At 45.9% G+C, this 21477-nt stretch overlaps 1 protein-coding gene across 1 annotated transcript in view; it reads right to left on the bottom strand.

The window, feature by feature from the left end:
• Nucleotides 1-19893, bottom strand: part of ARHGEF7 (Rho guanine nucleotide exchange factor 7) — a 217660-nt gene extending 197767 nt beyond the window's left edge. Inside the window, 4 exon segments of the mRNA XM_077482884.1 lie at nucleotides 506-548; nucleotides 550-572; nucleotides 574-588; nucleotides 19525-19893. Coding sequence (XP_077339010.1) covers nucleotides 506-548; nucleotides 550-572; nucleotides 574-588; nucleotides 19525-19689 — 246 coding nt within the window. The 5' untranslated portion in view covers nucleotides 19690-19893.
• Between the last annotated feature and the right edge of the window lie 1584 nt (nucleotides 19894-21477).

Here is a 21477-nt window from a genome sequence, read left to right on the forward strand (position 1 = left end):
TGAACGCTGATCCCCCCCCCCCCCGAGTGATGAACGCTGATCCCCCCCCCCCGAGTGATGAACGCTGATCCCCCCCGAGTGATGAACGCTGATCCCCCCCGAGTGATGAACGCTGATCCCCCCCCCCCCCCCCGAGTGATGAACATTGATCCCTGTATGATGAACATTGATCCCTGTATGATGAACATTGATCCCTGTATGATGAACATTGATCCCCTGTATGATGAACATTGATCCCCTGTATGATGAACATTGATCCCCTGTATGATGAACATTGATCCCCTGTATGATGAACATTGATCCCCTGTATGATGAACATTTGATCCCCTGTATGATGAACATTGATCCCCTGTATGATGAACATTGATCCCCTGTATGATGAACATTGATCCCCTGTATGATGAACATTGATCCCCTGTATGATGAACATTGATCCCCTGTATGATGAACATTGATCTCTGTATCACTGACTTGTATGAGGAGAGAGTGAAGAGGACAGACTCACTTCCAAGTTGAAGGCGCTGCAGCCCTTGAGGAACTCCCTGATGTCCCAGGCACTCGGCCTCTGTGCGGCGGCTCCGGGTACACCTGCGGGGACACATAGAGTCAGACATGTACAGTGCGCTCCCTATTTACAGTGTACAGAATACACCCCCAGTGTACGGACCTGAGGGAGCCCCTTCTTCCCTCCTCTAATGCCTGTGCACCTTCTACCAGGAAGCAAATTCCAGCTCAGGAAATGACGTGCTGGGAAGAGCCCGGCTCCCCCAATGATGTGAATTCTACCTGATTCGGGAACCACTGGACGAGACAACCACACTCAGCCCGACCAATCGCTGAGCGCCCGGCTTAACCCCATCACCGCCGGACCGCACACCATTGGTCAGTTTACTCTCTGCAAGACAGAACAATCCGAGGAGCAACACGGGATAGCAACCGGAAGAGTCCCGAACATTGCAGGATTTCACCTTCTCACCACCCAAGTCTGCTCATTCCCCGGATCTAAAGAAAACGATTCTACATTGTTTTCCCAATTTACTTCATGTAATTATGGCATGCGTGTCCTGAGAAACAACGGATCAGGCATTACTATAAACAATAAAAGATTACTACAACGGATCATACATTACTATAAACAATAATAGATCACTACAAACAACAGATCAGACATTACTATAAACAACAATAGATTACTACAAACAATGTATCATACATTGCAGTAATCTATTATTGTTTATAGTAAACAATAATAGATCACTACAAACAATGGATCATACATTACTATAAACAATAATAGATCACTACAAACAACGGATGATACATTATTTTAAACAAGAGCTCATACATGCCATTAAACATGGGATCCTACATTACTATAAGTATCAGGTCATACCTTACGATACAATAATGGATCATAGACTATGATAAATATTGGTTTATTGACAGGTATAAGCAATGGATTACAGATCACAAGAAACAATGGATCATAGATCACTACAAACAATGGATCATATGCTATGATAAACGTTGGGGGTTATTTACTAAAGGAAAGTGCAGTCACTGTAGATCAGAGGGGGACATGCAAGGAAAATAAAAAAACAGCATTTTAGCTTGCACATGATTGGATGATAAAATCAGCAGAGCTTCCCCTCATTTCAGATCTACCCCTTAGATTTAGAGCGACTGCACTTCCAAGTGCACTTGCAGTGCAAAGTGGATTTGCCTTTAGTAAATAACCCCCACAGTGTTGCAGGCTGCAGAGACAAATGAGACAGCAGCAATAGAATGATATGAGGTTTGGTGCTATATACAATTTGTTAACTAGGGTTTAATAACACTTAAAGTGGTTGTAAACTCTTACATAAACCCAGTGAATTGGCTCCAGACCTTTGCATTGCATGGTATATGTGCATTTATTCTGCAGCATTGAAAAAAAATTGGGCAGGTGAATTTTTGCATTTTTTAGGTGTATTTAGAGCCCATTAAAAAGGACTAGGCTGCCTTGATGCAACGTGTTTCGTGATTTAACAAATCTAAAGGTGGGAAGGCGCCCCAGGGGGATTTTGTCCCTATCTGCACTAAAAACTGAAACTGAGAAGCTGCCGAGTGTATAAATATGTCAAGATGTATTTACTGAACACAATAGAGCTTTCATTACCTGTGGTTGATCAGCCCTGGACGCAAACTGTACACATACAGTAATACACAAACACCCGCCAAAAGAAATTCAACCCCCCCCTGCCACGTCTCCATGGGCAGTACCACTGCCAAACATGACCCATTCAAGCTAATGCAATGAAGGCAATTGCAGGGCAGTGGTGCAGAATTTTAAGGCTTCATGTACACGGGACGTTGTTCAACCTCTCCTGAATGATTTAACTTGACCGCTAGAATCTGACATTTAAAAAGTCCATTTAGCTGCGTTTACAATACATGACGTGTTTAGCGGCGTTTAGCAGCGTTTGTGTTTGGGGGTGTTTTTGTTAAAATGAAAAACGCCTGTAAACAAAATGCTGCTAAACGCGAATTACTGCAATTACACACATTTACAAGCTGTTACAGGTATTTGGCGTTTCAAATGCCTCTGAAAATACATCCTAAACAAATTTTTTGGTGTTCCAAAAAATGCTTCTAAACTCAACTGCCTAGAAACGACTATAAGGCTTCACATACAAGGGACATTCTCCTGAATGATTTAACTTGACAGTTAGAAACCGGCATCTAAAAACGGCCATTTAACCTCGTTTACATGCTGTGTTTACATGCCGTGTTTGCGTCTAGAAGCATTTGAAAAACAAAATGTTTTTTTCAAAATAGCCAAAAATGAAAAACACCTGTAAACGAAACGCAGCTAAATGCAAGTTACTGCATTTAGCCACGTTTTTTGTTTGAAATGCCTCTAAACACAGCTTCTGAACACATTTTTGGGTTCCAAAAAAGGCATCTAAATGCAACTGCCTAGAAACGACTATAAGGCCCCTTTCACACTGAGGTTTTTTTTCAGGCCCTACAGCGCTAAAAAAAGCGCCTGTACAGCACCTAAAAAAAGCGGCTCCTTTCACTCCAGTGTGAAAGCCAGAGGGCTTTCACACTGGAGCGGTGCGCTGGCAGGACGGTAAAAAAAGTCCTGCTAGCAGCATCTTTGGAGCGCTGAAGGAGGAGTGTATACCCATTGAAATCAATGGGGCAGTACCGCTATACCTCCGGTAAAGCGCCGCTGCAGGGGCTCTTTGCGGGCGGTTTTAACCCTTTTTCGACCACCAGCGGGGGTTAAAACTGCCCCGCTAGCGGCCGAATAGCACCGCTAAAAAGACGATAAAACGGTGCTAAAAATAGCACAGCTAAAAAGATGGTAAAGCGGTGCTAAAAATAGCACCGCTTTACCACCGACGCTTGCACTGCCCCAGTGGGCCTAAAGGACCCTGTGTACATGTACTGTTATAAGATAACATAGAGGAGAGTTCAGGGGCAGCTGAAAAAAATGTCCAACTACTCCTAAACATCCGTTTACCAGCAGCAGTGTACATGAAGCCTAATAAACCAGGCACTGAGGAGGCAACCTATTGCCTTGCAGCCACATCACCCAGCCTCTTAAAAGTGATCCACTGTGGATTGCTTCTCAGAGGGATGGTGAGGGCTGCCCCAGTGTAAACAGGCCCTTTGTAAGGTTTTCAATGGGAAAACCTTGTACTGTAGGTACAAGAGGAAACTGGCTGGGTTGTTGCCAAGGTCCATAACACTTTTAATAATTAAATAGCAGAAGTAATTTTAGAGGTATTTTTTCAGGGACAACTGAACAGTCACAAAGGGCAGAGGGTTCCAAAGGAGAATTCTACAGGTGTGAGCAATGTATACTTTTGTGCAGAATGATAAAATGGTCACATTCTGCAACATTTGTAATATTTCTAGATGTTGCCACTTTGCCATGAAGTGTGGTGTTATGGCAGCTACATTGTGTCTCTGAGTTGCTTGAAATGTTCCCTGTCTTGTAGTATGACATGCTAGACAAGCTAGACAGCATAAGCACAATGATTGGATTGGAGGGGGATTGTTATTCACCTTGGATTTTTATGCTGCTCGTATACCCATTTTTTATAGGAATAGTGCTAGTACACACTTGTCAACATCAAAAATTACCAAAATAATACAAACTAACCTAGTAACTGCATTTGCAAAGTGCACAGTTTATCTTTAGTAAATCAACCCCAATGGGGTTGATTTACAAAACCTTGACAGTGCAACATCAGGCTAACGTCTGTATAGAGACCAATCAGCTTCCAGGTTTTATTGCCACAGTTTAATGGAATAAGCTGGGGTTAGAAGCCCATTGGTTTCTATGCAGAAGTGAGCCTGATTTTGCACGCTCCAGATTTAGTAAATAATCCCCAATGCTCAAACAAGATCTATGGCCCCGGTATATATGCCTATAGGGTGGCTCCACTGCCATGTAGTTTCCCTGGATCTATCCTGATGTGCATTCTATGCATTAAGGTGAAAAACCTTCTATAGTGCAGCTTTTACTCACCGGAGCCCCGGTCTTCCCAGCGCCGAGAACGAGCACACCAGCTCCAGCCGGTGTCTCAGGTCCTGATTGGCTAGACTGATAGCAGCACAGTTATTGGATCCCGCTCCTGTCAATCAAATCCAATGATGTATGAGCCAGGGTGCGGAGCTGAGTCCTGCTGTCTGTGTCAATAGACGCAGCTGCAGGATAAGGGAGTGCACCCGCACGAGCGCCCGAGGGAGAGTGCTTCTCCAACGGAGAACTCAAGAAGAAAATGAGCCAGGAGAGCTGCTGAGGGACCCCAGAAGAACAGGATCGGGGCCACTCTGTGCAAAACCAACTGCCAACTATACTTAGTTGCCAACCAACTAAGTATAACATGTTTGTTATAAAAAAAAAAAAAAAAGGTTTAGTTATCCTTTAAAGTGGTTGTAAGCCTCAGACATGAAATAGGAACAAGGCAAATTCCTCTATAGTGTGTACTTGTCTCAATTAAAAGCAATAAGTGTCATTTCTGTCTGCTGCTTCATTACTCTGCTATCAGCATGAATCACTTCTGACAAGTTTTCCTGACACCAAGAGAAAAAAGGTGACAGGGGAGGGAGCTCCAGCTGATTAACAGCTTCAGCTCTGTTCCTGTGTGGTGGGGAGTGTGTCCCCTCCCCTCCCTCCAATCAGCTCTCAGAGCTCTCCCCACTGAGCTCTGCAGAATGTAACTTCAGCTCTCTGCCCCCTTTTTTTCTGAACTCTCATACAAGCGTTATAAATTCAGCACTTTGAATAGGTGTAGAGAAGACTGCAGATAAACAAATACAACTTATGTATAAGAATTTGTTTAATTTCTGTGTATCACCTGAATCCAGTCACTTCACTGAGTATATGTAAGGGTTTACAACCACTTTAAGTGTTCTCAGTATCCTCCCTACCCTATTAAAATATGCATACAGAAAATGATACATAAAGGGATATTTTTTTAAGTCGACCTTGAGAGTTTCATTTACTTTGTAAAATATGATGTTACTGCATTGGATTAATAAAGTCTTAAGTGGCTGCTATTGTCAATTTTTAAGAACACCAAAATATATTCTGTTAGGTTAAAATGTGAAAAAGACTGCAAGTAAAAATGATTTTTTTTTATATATTTGACCTTTTTGAAAAAAGCAGAGCTATTTTTAAATGTCCTTTTATCAATGACACTGGCAATGAGATTGGACAGTCTGAAATGATGCCCCCAGGCGCACATCAATTCATCATGTTGAATGAAAATATAATCTACTTAGAACTCGTGTCGGTCAAGAAAAGATCTGTGAGCTATTTCTAGTAATAATAATACTTACAGTGCTCTCAGACTGGCATGAATCAAAAGAGATGATATGTAAAGGGAAACAGTTGATTTACATACTATGGATCACGTGAAAAGAAGATTAAAAATGCCTTTTTTAATGGATATTCTGTTTTGTGATCTCTGAGCATCCAATACTCACTGCCTTTCAAAGATGCTAGTAAGTGTAAATGTGCACCTTACATGTGTAGGTCATCAACACTGAGGCTGCATTCACACCTGAGCATAGCGTCTTTTAAGCACTCCCCCCCCCCCCCCCCGGTGTTTTTTTTAGCGCATTTTTTACTCCAACACCATGAATTTTGGCTCCAACACCATGAATTCTAAAGTGCAGTGTGCTTCACTTCCCTTTATTTATATTTTTCATGAGTTATTAGTTGTTACTAATTTTAGGTGCAGCATTAGAAATAGTTGGTATTCACATTGGCGCTGTTACCCTAACACTTCCCTCCTCACTGATTGGCTTCTGCCTGGGCACTGATTGGCATCTGCCTGGTGGTCCAGATGGCATCCCTGCTGGTCTTGGGTAGGCATCCGCTGGGGGGGGGGCTGCGCTGATAATCAGCACAGATCCCCCCATCAGGACAGCCGCCGATCGGCTCTCCTCTACTCACGTCTGTCAGATGTGAGTGAGGAAAAGAAGATAAATGGCTCTTCCTGTTTACACTTTATACACCACTCCTAAAGCGCCCCTGCCTATTGAAATCAATGAGCAGCGTCGCCAAAACGTTTTACCGCCTTCGCTGCTCATTGTGAAAGTGCCCTTACAGTAATGTGCCTGACAGGCACCGCTCCAGCTGTGCTCAGTAGCAACTACTCTGGTGCAGTGCTTTCTCCGCACTCCAGCTGTGCTCGGTAGCGACCACTCTGGTGCAGTGCTTTCTCCGCACTCCAGCTGTGCTCAGTAGTGACCACTCTGGTACAACAGGTTCTCCTTGCTCCAGCTGTGCTCAGTAGTGACCACTCTGGTACAGCGCGTTCTCCCTGCTCCAGCTGTGCTCAGTAGTGACCACTCTGGTGCAGTGCGTTCTCCCTGCTCCAGCTATTCTCAGTAGCGACCACTCTGGTGCAGTGCATTCTCCCCGCTCTAGCTATTCTCAGAAGTGACCACTCTGGTGCAGTGCGCTCTCCCCGCTCCAGCTGTGCTCAGTAGCGACCACTCTGGTGCAGTGCATTCTCCCCGCTCCAGCTGTGCTCAGAGCAGCTACTCTACTACTACTGGTACAGTGTGCTCTCCCCGCTCCAGCTGTGCTCACTAGTGACCACTCTGGTGCAGTGCATTCTCCCCGCTACAGCTGTGCTCGGTAGTGACTGCTCTGGTGCAGTGCATTCTCCCCGCTCCAGCTGTGCTCAGTAGCGACCACTCTGGTGCAGTGCGCTCTCCCCGCTCCAGCTGTGCTCAGTAGCGACCACTCTGGTGCAGTGCATTCTCCCTGCTCCAGCTGTGCTCAGAGCAGCTACTCTACTACTGCTGGTGCAGTGTGCTCTCCCCGCCCCAGCTGTGCTCAGTAGTGACCACTCTGGTGCAGTGCATTCTCCCCGCTCCAGCTGTGCTCGGTAGTGACTGCTCTGGTGCAGTGCGTTCTCCCTGCTCCAGCTGTGCTCAGTAGCAACCACTCTGGTGCAGTGCGCTCTCCCCACTCCAGATGTGCTCAGTAGTGACCGCTCTGGTGCAGTGCACTCTCCCCGCTCCAGATGTGCTCAGTAGCGACCATTCTGATGTAGTGCATTCTTCCCGCTCCAGCTGTGCTCAGTAGCAACCACTCTGATGCAGTGCGTTCTCCCCGCTGCAGCTGTGCTCAGTAGCAACCACTCTGATGCAGTGCGCTCTCCCCGCTCCAGCTGTGCTCAGTAGCGACCACTCTGGTGCAGTGCATTCTCCCCACTCCAGCTGTGCTCAGTGGCATCTACTCTACTACTACTGGTGCAGTGTGCTCTCCCCGCTCCAGCTGTGCTCAGTAGGGACCACTCTGGTGCAGTGCATTCTCCCCGCTACAGCTGTGCTCGGTAGTGACTACTCTGGTGCAGTGCATTCTCCCTGCTCCAGCTGTGCTCAGTAGTGACCACTCTGGTGCAGTGCGCTCTCCCCACTCCAGATGTGCTCAGTAGCGACCACTCTGGTGCAGTGCATTCTCCCCACTCCAGATGTGCTCAGTAGCGACCACTCTGGTGCACTGCGCTCTCCCTGCTCCAGATGTGCTCAGTAGCGACCACTCTGATGCAGTGCGTTCTCCCCACTCCAGCTGTGCTCAGTAGCGGCCACTCTGATGCAGTGCATTCTCCCCGCTCCAGCTGTGCTCAGTAGTGACCACTCTGATGAAGTGCATTTTCCCCGCTCCAGCTGTGCTCAGTAGTGACCACTCTGATGAAGTGCGCTCTCCCCGCTCCAGCTGTGCTCAGTAGTGACCACTCCAGGAGTGCGCACTGCACAGTCTCTTTCTCCAGCTGAGCTTGTGAGGGGCCAGCGACTTTTGTGAAGAGGCCCCCCAACAGCTGTTCATCCTCTGCACAGCTGCCTGAGAAGATTATAACCTTTACAAACATGTCGGGTGAGTGAAAAATAAAAGATAAAGATAAATCTAGGGCATGGGAGGTACCTAAATATATCTGCTGGTTTTAAATACCCCATTGTCCCCGTGGCTTTCACACACAGCCCCTTATTACTGTGTGGTATCCTGCCTCAAACAATTATACAGGAAGAAAAGAAAAATGAAATCCTTTGCTATTCTGCTTGGGATGTCAGTGCTGAGCAGATCCAAAGCCAGAAAAAAAGCATTCAGCTCCCACAATACAATAGGTGCCTCCTCTATTTTACTCCATTAGTAGTGGAGGAAGACAATTCTTTTAAGTGTGCCAGAAACTGGATTACAAATTAGCTTTTCTTGCACTGCAAACAAAGTAGGTAGAAATTCTTAGGCCCCTTTCACACATGCGGACATTATGTCTGTATTTCATCCATCCGTTTGCGGATGAAATACGGACATACATGCATTCCTATGGGATAGCGGGTGTCTGCGGATGAACATCCGCAGACACCCGATATCATCCGCCTTCTGCAGACAGAGGAAAATCCTATTTTTCTATCCATCTGCAGAGTGGATAGGATGAACACGGACAGACGGTCCGTGTTCATCCGATCCCCCATAGAGGAGAGAGGAGAGCTGACAGGGCGGTCCCTGCACAGTGTGCCGGGACCGCCCTGTTATCTGCCGGCTCAGTGGGGACAACGGAGCGATCCCCGCTGAGCAAGCGGATCATCACGGGGCGGATCATTACTGATCCGTCCCGTGTGAAAAGGGCCATAAAGATAGTATAAGGGCCAGTTCACACCAGATTCAGTTCCGTTCAGTTCCGTGCACTTTTTTTCTGCACCAAAAATGCATGCACAGTGTTTTCCATGTATTCCAATGGCTCTAATTCACACCATGCAGTCCGTTTCTGGTCAGTTTCTGGTGCAGAAACTGACCGGAAACTGACTGGAACTGACTGTATTGGTGCAGAAAAAACGGAACTGCACGGAACTGCATGGAACTGCATCTGGCCCTAAGAGATGAGTACAACAGGTCTACATTTTTCATTAGGGCTCTTTCACACAGGGTAGACTCTGCTAGGAGTCCGCCTGCTCAGTGGCAATCTGCCTGCTAATCCTCTCTTAGCAAGTCGATGAATGGTCTGTGTCCACTCCTCTTATGCAGACCAAACAGACCACCTGTCCGTTTACACCCAACTTCCATCCAATCCGCTAGACACCTGTTTTTAGCGGATTGGATTGGATATAGGACATAGAGGCCAATGGAGAAAAGCTGACAGACGGACCTGATCAGACGGTCCGTCCATGTGCAAGGGACCTTAGACCTCGTTCAAGCCTGAGCGTTTTGTAGCGTGAAACTTGAAGCTCCAAAACAATCAGGGTGAAATAAAAGTCTATGAACCTCTATAGTGATGGTTTACATCTCAACTCGAAAAAAGGCCTGAAGCTCAAAGTTTTGGTGCTACTTTTGTAGCTTGATTTGCACAGATTGGTGGGTTTGGTGAGTTTCGAACACCACAGAATTGCACTGGTGTGCGCACAAATGCCCATTTTTAGGCTAATACGTCTACACAGCAACAAGTGATGTCACAGATGATACTGTTCTCTATAGGCTAATACAAAAAGATAGAAAAAAAAACAAAAAAAAACAGCATTTGTGCTTGCACATGATTGGATGATACAAAAAGGCCAGACACTCAAATGCTGTAACAAAAACGCACAACAATGCACAACAAAATGTGCAAAAACACGACACCTTAGCCTGCGTTCATGTAACATACATCATGGACAACCACAGTGAGAACTGAATCCTTGGTTTATTTTCTCTTTACCACTTCACTCCCGAAGATAAATAAGCAGTAGTTAGAAACGCTGACTCGGCAACAATAGTGATCTTACTTTGAATACCTGTGTCAGTTCCCTTTGACCTTTACCACACATCACTGTGTCTCCCTGTGTAGCAGATAAATTGTAGCCTGAGCAATGCTGGGCAAAATGTCACAATCTGTATAAAATGCAGTTAGGCTGAATCCCCACTGGAACAAACAGCTGTCTGAGCACCTTACCTCTTCACTTTACTGGAACTGCAGTAGGAGGCGGTGTGGTGTGCGATTCAGTGCGTCACACCGCTCCCTTTTTTTTTTTTTAACAAACTTTATCTGAAGTGTACAAAGGTATAATTTTAATGATGTCGCTGTACAGCAGTGCAATGCACTACACTGCTGTACAGTGACATGCGATCCTGTACAGTGTTCTGCAATAAAAGAAAAATAAAACTGTGTGTCCTAGCAGTGACCAGCGGTTTACATTGCAGTAAAACACAAGTCACTGCATATAGGGGTTGACTTGCTAAAGGCAAATAGACTGTGGTCTTTGCAAAGTGCAGTTGCTCCAGAGCTTAGTAAATGAGCAGAAGCTCTGCTGACTTCCATCATCCAATCATGTGCAAACACAAATGCTGTTTTTTTTTCTTTACACATGATTGGGTATACTTTGCACAGTGAAGCTTCACCTCATTTACAACTTCACTTTGCAAAGTGGACAGTCTATTTGCCTTTAGTAAATCAACCCCATAGTGTGAACTAAGCCTTAAAGGGGTTGTAAAGAGAATTTTTTTTTTTTTTTTTAAATAACAAACATGTCATACTTACCTCCACTATGCAGCTCGTTTTGCACAGAGTGGCCTCCGAACCTGCTCTTCTGGGGTCCCTCGGCGGTTGTCTCTGCTTCCCCCCGTAAGTACTTCTCACGTTCATGCGAGCTCCCTCGCATGGTGAGAAGCACTTGCGAGCATGCTCCTGTGATACAGCTGGCGTCTATAGCCGCTCACTGTATCACTCGGCCCGCCCCCGGCACCCTGCATCATTGGATGTGATTGACAGCAGCACGAGCCAATAGCTGCGCTGCTTTCAATCCATCCACTCCAGCCAATCCACAGCCAGGCTGAGCGGCGAAGAGGACGTCGGGGGGCAAGCGCGGGACTTTCGAGGGGTCAGGTAAGTAAAACAGGGGGGCTGGGGACGCGGGCACTGTCAGATGTTTTTTCATCTTAATGCATAGAATGCATTAAGGTGAAAAAACTTTTACCTATACAACCCCTTTAAAGAGGAAGTAAACCCTGATGGGTTTTATTTCCTCTTTGTTTCCCTGCAAAGGTAAAGCATAATGGGCTATTATGCATCGCATGATCGGCGTTAGCAGCGGCATGCTCAGTGCAACTGTGCGCCACTGTCTATGGCGCATGCACCATAGACAGCAGTGCCTGTCTTTTGCAAATATCTCCTAAACCGTGTAGGTTTAGGAGATATTTCTTGCACCTATAGGTAAGCCTTAATCTAGGCTTACCTGTAGGTAAAAGTGGTCTGTAAGGGTTTACAACCACTTTAAAAAGGAAGTAAACTTCCATCTTTAAATTGTATCTATAAGTAAGCCTACAAAAAGGCTTACCTATAGGTAGTGTAAATATCTCCTAAATGCATACATTTAATGCACATGCAGCCAGTGACATCATTGGCGCATGCGTTCTGAAGAAATGGCCACCCGTGCCATTCCTGCAGAGCCCTGTGCTGTGACCAGCAGCTCCCGTGCACACCCGGAGTTGAGAGCCGGAGTCCGTGGACCGGAAGCAAGACGGGTGAAGATGGAAGCTGTCTCCAGCGATGGCATTTAAAAAAAGGTATGTACACCGATTTGTTCTTTAGAGGGCTAAATAGGTTAGTATTAGATCGTGGATGCCTGTAGATTTAGAGATTTTAGTGTTAGGATGGACTTCCCCTTTAAAGTGGTTGTAAAGGCAGAAGGTTTTTTATCTTAATGCATTCTATGCATTGAGATAAAAAGCTTTCTGTGTGCAGCAGCCTCCCCAGCACCTCCTAATACTTACCTGAAGCCCCATCTCTATCCAGCGATGTCCATGAGTGTCTTGGCCATCTGAGAATCTCCCTCCTGATTGGCTAAGACACAGCAGTAGTGCCATTGGCTCCCACCGCTGTCAAGCAAAGTCAGTTAGCCAATCAGAAAAGAGAGGGAGCTGGGTCGGGCCACAGCTCCGTGTCTGAATGGACACAGGGAGCTGTGACTCGATTCAGGCGCCCCCATAGCAAGCCACTTGCTGTGGGGGCACTCAACAGTAGGGAGGTGCCAGGTGTACAGAAGAGTGACCCGAGAAGAGGAGGTTCTGGGCTGCTCTGTCCAAATCCACTACACAGAGCAGGTAAGTATATCATGTTTGTTATTTTTATAGAAAAAAAAACAATCACTTTAACCTCCCTGGCGGTATGATTATGTCAGATTTTTGCCTATCAAAGCAGTACAATTGTTTTGCAAGGAAATTTGGCGTTTTATATTGTAGGCTTGTAATTCTTAGGAATAACACACTTATAGGAATGCACAATCTTTCCAAACAAGAGTCTAGTAGACATCCCGGGTATTAACCGCTTCCCGCCCGCCCTATAGCCGAATGACGGCCTTAGGGCGGGCGGCTTCCTACGCCTGGCCGTCCCTGGACGGCCTGGTGTTTACTTCCGCGATGCGCGCCGCCGCGGGCGCGCATCGCGGAAGTTCTGTGTTTGCCGTGTCCCCCGGGGACAGGCAAACACAGATCGCTGTAAACGGCCAATCACAGCGGCCGTTTACAGCGTGATCGGCGTGTCCAATGGGAGATGATCTCATATGTAAACATATGAGATCATCTCTCAGCGCCGCTCTCCCTCCTCACACAGACAGCGTGTGAGAGGGGAGAGAAGAACGGCTGCAGCAGCCGTTAGTGTACAAAAGAAAAAAAAAAAAAAAAAAGTTAAAAAAAAGTGCCATCCTCCCCCAGATCCATCCTCCCCCAGAGCCATCCTCCCCCAGAGCCATCCTCCCCCAGTGCCACCCCCCCCAGTGCCATGCCCCCCCCCCAGTGCCATGCCCCCCCCAGTGCCATGCCCCCCCCCAGTGCCATGCCCCCCCCAGTGCCATCCTGCCCCAGTGCCATCCGCCTTAGTGCCATCCTGCCCCAGTGCCATCCGCCCCAGTGCAATCCACCCCACCCCAGTGCCACCTGCCCGCAGTGCTATCTGTCCCCAGTGCCACCTGTTGTCAGTGCCATTTGTCCCCAGTGCCACGTATAAGTGGCATCTGTCAGTGCCACGTGTTATTAGTGCCACATAGTGCCATCTGTCATCAGTGCCACGTATTAGTGCCATCTGTCATCAGTGCCACGTATCAGTGCCATTTGTCATCAGTGCCACCTGTCAGTGTCACGTGCCATCTGTTGTCAGTGTCACGTGTCATCAATGCCACTTATCAGTGCCATCTGTCATCAGTGTCACGCGTCATTGGTGCCACGTATTAGTGCCATCTGTCACCGGTGGCACGTATTAGTGCCACGTGTCATCAGTGCCACGTATTAGTGCCACGTGTCATCAGTGCCACGTATTAGTGCCACGTGCCATCAGTGCCACGTATTAGTGCCACGTGTCATCAGTGCCACATATTAGTGCCACGTGTCATCAGTGCCACATATTAGTGTCATCTGTCATCAGTGCCACATATTAGTGCCATCTGTCATCAGTGCCACGTATAAGTGTCATCATTGCCACGTATCAGTGCCATCTGTCATCAGTGTCACGTGTCATTGTCCTGGTATTTCAAAAGTGTAATAAGTAGTCAACAAGTTAGATGTGTAATTTATGCTTCTAGAACACGTGATGGCGCTCCCTGCATGTTGGGCCTCTCTATGTGGCCAGGCTGTGAAAAAGTCCCACACATGTGGTATTGTAATACTCAGGAGGAGTAGCAGAATTTTTTGGGGGGTGTCATTTGTGGTATACACATGCCACGTGAGAGAAATAACCTATTACAATGACAATTTTGTGGAGAAAAATAAAAAAAATGAAAAATCTTCATTTTGCAAAGAATTGTGGGAAAAAAATGACAACATCAAAAAGCTCACCATGCCTCTTACTAAATACCTTGGAATGTCTACTTTCCAAAAAGGGGTCATTTGGGGGGTATTTGTACTTTCCTGACTTGTTCGGGTCACAAGAAGCGAGATAGGCCACCAGTACATCAGATGTGATCAATTTTGTGCGATTCGCACCACAGCTTGTAGACTCTCTAACTTTCACAAAGACCAAATAATATCCACTAATTTGGGTTATTTTTACCAAAGACATGTAGCAGTATAAATTGTGGCCAAAATGTATGAAGAAAAATTAATAATTTGCATAATTCTGTCACAGAAACAAAGAAATATGCGTTTTTTTTCAAAATTTTCGGTCTTTTTTCATTTATAGCGCAAAAAATAAAAACCCCAGAGGTGATCAAATACCACCAAAAGAAAGCTCTATTTGTGGGAAAAAAAGGACACAAAAATTCATTTGGGTACAGTGTTGCATGACTGAGTAATTGTCATTCAAAGTGTGAGAGCACCGAAAGCTGAAAATTGGTCTGGGCAGGAAGGGTGTTTAAGTGCCCAGTAAGCAAGTGGTTAACAAATCTACAGAACCTTGTTTGTAACCTGGGGACTCTTTGTATAGGTATGTAAAGGGGTTTGGAGGCAGAAAAAGTAACCCAGTGTGTCCAGAAGCAGCAGCATTTTGGCAGACAAAAAAAACGCTTGATGCATGTAAAGGCATCTAAATGTGAATTAACACTAGGTGTGTTTAGCACTTGGCTGTTCATTTATTTCATTGGCCAGAATATATTATTATTCTGGCCAATGAAATGAACTTCTGGCTGACTGCCCCATGTACATTTACTGCTTCTCTGTGCAAAATCACTTCCAGGTTTCATACTTTCGGGTCTGCGGCGCGCGGGCACGCCACCGCTGACCCACTCCCGCTGTGATTGGATGCAGTGGAGCCAATCACAGGGTCCAGCGGACCTGATGTCTCCCCGGACCTACTGATCATTCCCAACAGAGGCAGAACAGTGGTCTGCCTAAATAAACAAGGCAGATCGCCATTCTGTGACAAGGGAAGATAGAGATCCTGTATTTCTTCTAAGCAGGAATACGTATCTCGGTCTTCCCAAAGTTAAAGCTTCCCCCCACACAGAGAGAGAGCACTCCCTAGGAACACATTTAAACCCTTTGTTCGCCCCCTGATGTTAACCCCTTCTCTGCCATTAGTACAGTGACAGTGCATATTTTTTAGCACTGATCACTGTATTAGTGTCACTGGTCCCCAAAAGTGTCACTTAGTGTCCGATTTGATTGCTGCAATGTCGCACCCCCGCTATAAGTCGCTGATCACTGGTGTTTCGTCAGATTAGGTGACCTGTCAGATTTTTGGGGTTATTTATGAAAGGCAAATCCACTTTGCACTACAAGTGCAAACTACAAGTGCAAAGTGCACTTGAAATTGCACTGAAAGCGCACTTTGAAGTAAAGCCGCTGTGGATCCGAGGGGGACAAAATAAAAGGGAAAATAAAAAACAGCATTTTAGCTTGCACACGATTGGATGATAAAATCAGTAGAGCTTCCCTTCATTTCAGATCTACCCCTTAGATTTACAGTGTGGATTTGCCTTTTCGTAAATAACCCCCTTTGTAACAGAAGTGATGTTCCGACGCCGCCATCTTGCTACACCCCTCACTCTTCCACAGTAATAATACAGTGAGAAGGCGGAAAGCAGACATCTTGTTACACCCACCGATGTCTTGCATTTTACACTTATTTTCAACAGTAAACTCAGCTTATATAGTGAAATTCAGTATCTTGATATCCGTCTGACTGTTTATATGTTGATTTTTCAAAGCAGCGATTTTCTGTCAGATTAGCAAAACTATGAGATCAGCAGGCTCACCGCTGCTTTGTAAATGCAACATGTTAAAGCGGGAGTCCGCCGGGACTCCGCGTTTTTTTTTTTTTTTAAAAGCCAGCAGCTACAAATACTGCAGCTGCTGACTTTTAAAATAGTGACACTTACCTGTCCAGCGCGCCCGCGATGTTGGCACCCGAAGCCGATCTCTAGATCGTCTGTAAGGTGCTGCCGCCGCCATCTTGGGTATGGGAATCAGGAAATGGAGCCTTTCGGCTTCATTTCCCGGTTCCCTACTGCGCATGCGCGAATCGCGCTGCGCAATAAGGATGGTCCCCGCTGCCTCTGGGATCTGTGTGTTTCCCAGCAGGCAGCGGGGCACTTTCGGAAAGGGGCGGGCACTTGAGGAAAGGGGCGAAATCTACGCCCCTTTCCGCAGAGAGCTATCCCGGAAGTGGGTGCAGAATACCTGTACTGTACAGGTATCTGCACCCCCCTCCCCTCTGAAAGGTGCCAATTGTGGCGCCGGAGGGGGGGAGGGTTCCGATGAGCAGAGGTCCATTTTAGGGTGGACCTCCGCTTTAACAGTCAGATGGATTTTTAAATACTGTATTTCACTATACAAGCTCAGTTTACTGTTAAAAATAAGTGTGAAATGCATGACTTCGGTAGGTGTAACAAGATGTCTGCTTGCCGCCCTCTCGCTGTATCCTTACTGTGGATGAGTGCGGGGTGTAGGAAGATGGTGGCGACGGAACGTCACTTCCATTAACAAAGGGTCACCTAATCTGACTAAACACCACCATTACTAGTAAAAAAATTAAATAAATAAAAATTCCATAAAGATATCCTATAGTTTGTAGATGTGATAACTTTTACGAAAACCAATCAATATACACTTATTGGGATTTTTTGCTTTTACCAAAAAATGTAGCAGAACACATATTGGCGTAAACTTATGAAGAAATTTCTTGTTTTACATTTCTTTATTGGATGTGTTTTATAACAGAAAGTAAAAAATATTGTTTTGTTTTTTTTCAAAATTGACGTTCTTTTTTTGTTTATAGCGCAAAAAATTAAAAATAAACACAGCAGAGGTGATCAAATACCACCAAAAGAAAGCTCTATTTGTGGGGAAAAAAAGGACATACATTCTATTTGGGTACAGCGTCACACAACCGCACAATTGTCAGTTAAAATAACGCAGTTCCGTATAGCAAATAAATGGCCTGGTCAGGAAGGGGGGTAAAATTCTTTGCAGGGCAAATGGTTAATAAATGCCCAAGTGCTTGACATCAAGCATTTTTTTCTGCCAAAACACTGCTGCCAGTAGGAAAAGCATCTAGGAAAAGCATTCAGTGTGCATGAAGCCATGGACTAAGACCCCCTACACACTATACACATTTTGTTGTCTCATTTCCTTTAGATTTTCCAAAACCATGTAGTGCAAGGGCCTGCCTGATTGCATACACATTGAAACTTTTAAGGTTTGACCTCATATTATATGTTTCTTGTAAATCTGAAGGAAAAAAAATCTACAGAAAATTGTATAATGTATATCCAGCTTAACTAGTTACCGATCACTTGCCGCAGTTGCACTGTACGTTGGGCACGTACATGGTGATTTGTGGGCGTGTTCGTGTCCCCATTCACAAGCGGGGGAGCCAACCAGTGGGTCCGGCGGACTCCATGTCTGCCGGGCACCCGCGATCGCTCCAAAGACAGGCAGAAAAGGGATCTGTCAGTGTAAACAAACAGATCCCCATTCTGACAGGGGAAGAGAGAGAGAGATTTTCTGTTCCTAGTGATTGGGAACAGCGATCTCTCTCCTCCTCCAGTCAGCCCAACCCCCATACAGTTAGCACGGTTAACACCTCCCAGTGAACACACTTAACCCCTTGATCACTCCTAGTGTTAACTCCTTGCCTGCCAGTAACATAAATACAGTAATCAGTTTCTTTTTTTTAGAACTAATTGCTGTATAATTGTCAATGGTCCCAAAAAAGTGTCAAAGGTGTCTGATGTGTCCGCCGTAATGTTGCAGTCCCGCCAAAAATCGCAGATCACCGCCATTAAGAGTAAAAAAATAATAATAAAAATGCCATAAATCTATCCCCTATTTTGTAGATGCTATAACTTTTGCACAAACCAATCAATATACGCTTATTGCAATTTTTTTTTTTTTTACCAAAAATATATAGAAGACATATTGGCCTAAACTGATGAACAAAAATTATTATTATTTTTTTGGATATTTATTATAAAAAAAAGTACCAAAAAAAAAGTTTTTTTCAAAATTGTCGCTGTATAAATGTGAATGGTCCCAAAATCGCGCCAAAAGTGTCCGATCTGTCCTCCAAAATGTTGCAGCCACGATACAAATCGCTGCTTGCCGCCATTACTAATAAAAAAATAATTCATCAAAATGCCATAAAACTATCCCCTATTTTGTAAACGCTTTTGCGCAAACCAATCAATTAAATGCTTATTGCGATTTTTTTTTTTTTTTTTTTTACCAAAAATATGTAGAAGAATACATATTGGCCTAAACTGAGGAAAACATTTTTTTTAGATATTTTCTGGGGGATATTTATTATAGCAAAAAGTTAAAAAGAATGCATTTTTTTTTTTTTTCGCTATTTTTTGTTTATAGAGCAAAAAATAAAAACCATACGGGTGATCAAATATCACCAAAAGAAAGCTCTATTTGTGGGGGGAAAAGGGATGTCAATTTTGATCGCACGACCGCGCAATTGTCAGTTAAAGCGACACAATGCCGAATCGCAAAAAAAAAAAAGCTCTGGTCATTGGCCAGCCAAACAATCTGGGGCTTAAGTGGTTAAGGGGGCAAAGTGGTTAAGCTATAGGTGTTTTTACAGGCTGTGAAAACGGCAGTTTATCATAGGATGAGAAGCAAACAAGTTGGGCTGAGCAGATGAGTGTTGTGTGTGAATAGAAGACTGAAGACAGTGCTTGCTGTGATGACAAGGGCCACGTGACGCTGTAGTGTCCTCCCTGCTTGTTATTGGCTGCGGCGCAGCTGTCGTCCAGTAGGAACTGAGCGAGCACACAGAGTGGAGAGCTCCCAGTGACAAAGAGCTGAGCCCAGCTGTCATGTCTCCCCCCCTCCCCAGGACAAGCATGCAGCACCTCAATACCCCCCTCATATATATATGTATAGCAGGGGCTGATCAACACATCCCTCTCCCACACTCATCATATATAATGAGGAGCTCCATTGTGTTCTAAGGAATACATAGTGGAGAGAATAGAGGTTACCCTGTGTGTATGGTGGGGGGCCCCTCCTCCACCCCCAGCTGTCCACAACCCTTAGGGGTGGTGCTGCTCGTTAACCCGTGCGGTGCCGCCCAGGCTTAGGCGGGTAGATGTCGCCCTTACCTTGTCTATGGTTCCCGGTAGAAGCCTCTCCAGCAGTCTGCACAGCACCACTCCGTCCTTCAGGGACGCCTGCAGGAAACCCTCGGGGTCTGAGATGGTCTTCTTGGGGGACTCCAGCACCCCCAGTGTGATGAGCCATGTCACAGTCTGCTCCGCTGAATTCATGGCTGAGGGCGGGGGGACAGGGGCCCCCCAAATCTAGCCCCTTCCCCCCTCTATGTAGGGACGAGTGGAGCGCTGCCTGGGCTGTCCCCGCGCCTCACATTGAGCTCCGCCGCTGATCCCTCCTTTCCTCCTTTCTCGGGGAGATGCAGATGATGACGCCTCGATGCTGTAGGAAATGCAGCAGGTCCGCTCCCTGGGCCCCCCTCCTCCTCCTTCCTCCTCCTCCTCCTCCTATTCCTGGCTCTCCCTCTTCCCCCCTCTTTCTTTCATCGCTCTCCTCCCTGGCAGCCTGACAAGTGCCTTCTCATTACACACAACCTGCACTGCACAGCTCACTACTGGCTCTACCGGCCTCCTCCTTTGTCAATGGAACCCTCCTCTTCATCAATCATCTGCCTGCTTGCAGGCTGGAGCAAGTGTGGCCCCTGGCATCACCAAGGGGCCACATATAATATCCAGAACTGTGACTATAGTATGTGGTTAGAGACTGAGTACATAGTACCAGAGGTGGTCATAGACTGAGGACATAGTACAAGAGGTGGTCAAAAAATGAGGACATAGTACCAGACTTGGTGAGAGACTGAGGACATAGTACAAGAGGTGATCAGAGACTGAGGACATGGTACAAGAGGTGGTCAGAGAATGAGAACATAGTACAAGAGGTAGTTGGAGAATGAGGACATAGTACAAGAGGTGGTCGGAGACTGAGGACATGGTACAAGAGGTGGTCAGAGACTGAGGATATGGTACAAGAGGTGGTCAGAGAATGAGAACATAGTACAAGAGGTGATCAGAGACTGAGGACATGGTACAAGAGGTGGTCAGAGAATGAGAACATAGTACAAGAGGTGATCAGAGACTGAGGACATGGTACAAGAGGTGGTCAGACAATGAGAACATAGTACAAGAGGTGATCAGAGACTGAGGACATGGTACAAGAGGTGGTCAGACAATGAGAACATAGTACAAGAGGTGATCAGAGACTGAGGACATGGTACAAGAGGTGGTCAGAGAATGAGGACATGGTACGAGAGGTGGTCAGAGAATGAGGATATAGTACAAGAGGTGGTCAGAGACTGAGGACATAGTACGAGAGGTGGTCAGAGACTGAGGACATGGTACAAGAGGTGGTCAGAGACTGAGGACATAGTACGAGAGGTGATCAGAGACTAAGGAGATGGTACAAGAGGTGGTCAGAGACTGAGGACATGGTACAAGAGGTGGTCAGAGACTGAGGACATAGTACGAGAGGTGTTCAGAGACTGAGGAGATGGTACAAGAGGTGGTCAGAGACTGAGGACATGGTACAAGAGGTGGTCAGAGAATGAGAACATAGTACAAGAGGTAGTTGGAGAATGAGGACATAGTACAAGAGGTGGTCGGAGACTGAGGACATGGTACAAGAGGTGGTCAGAGACTGAGGATATGGTACAAGAGGTGGTCAGAGAATGAGAACATAGTACAAGAGGTGATCAGAGACTGAGGACATGGTACAAGAGGTGGTCAGAGAATGAGAACATAGTACAAGAGGTAGTTGGAGAATGAGGACATAGTACAAGAGGTGGTCGGAGACTGAGGACATGGTACAAGAGGTGGTCAGAGACTGAGGATATGGTACAAGAGGTGGTCAGAGAATGAGAACATAGTACAAGAGGTGATCAGAGACTGAGGACATGGTACAAGAGGTGGTCAGAGAATGAGAACATAGTACAAGAGGTGATCAGAGACTGAGGACATGGTACAAGAGGTGGTCAGACAATGAGAACATAGTACAAGAGGTGATCAGAG

The sequence above is a fragment of the Lithobates pipiens genome, unplaced genomic scaffold, assembly GCF_037356315.1.
Source record: "Lithobates pipiens isolate NorthernLeopardFrog02 unplaced genomic scaffold, aLitPip1_a1.2 Scaffold_16, whole genome shotgun sequence".
In the NCBI taxonomy this organism is placed as follows: Eukaryota; Metazoa; Chordata; class Amphibia; order Anura; family Ranidae; genus Lithobates; species Lithobates pipiens.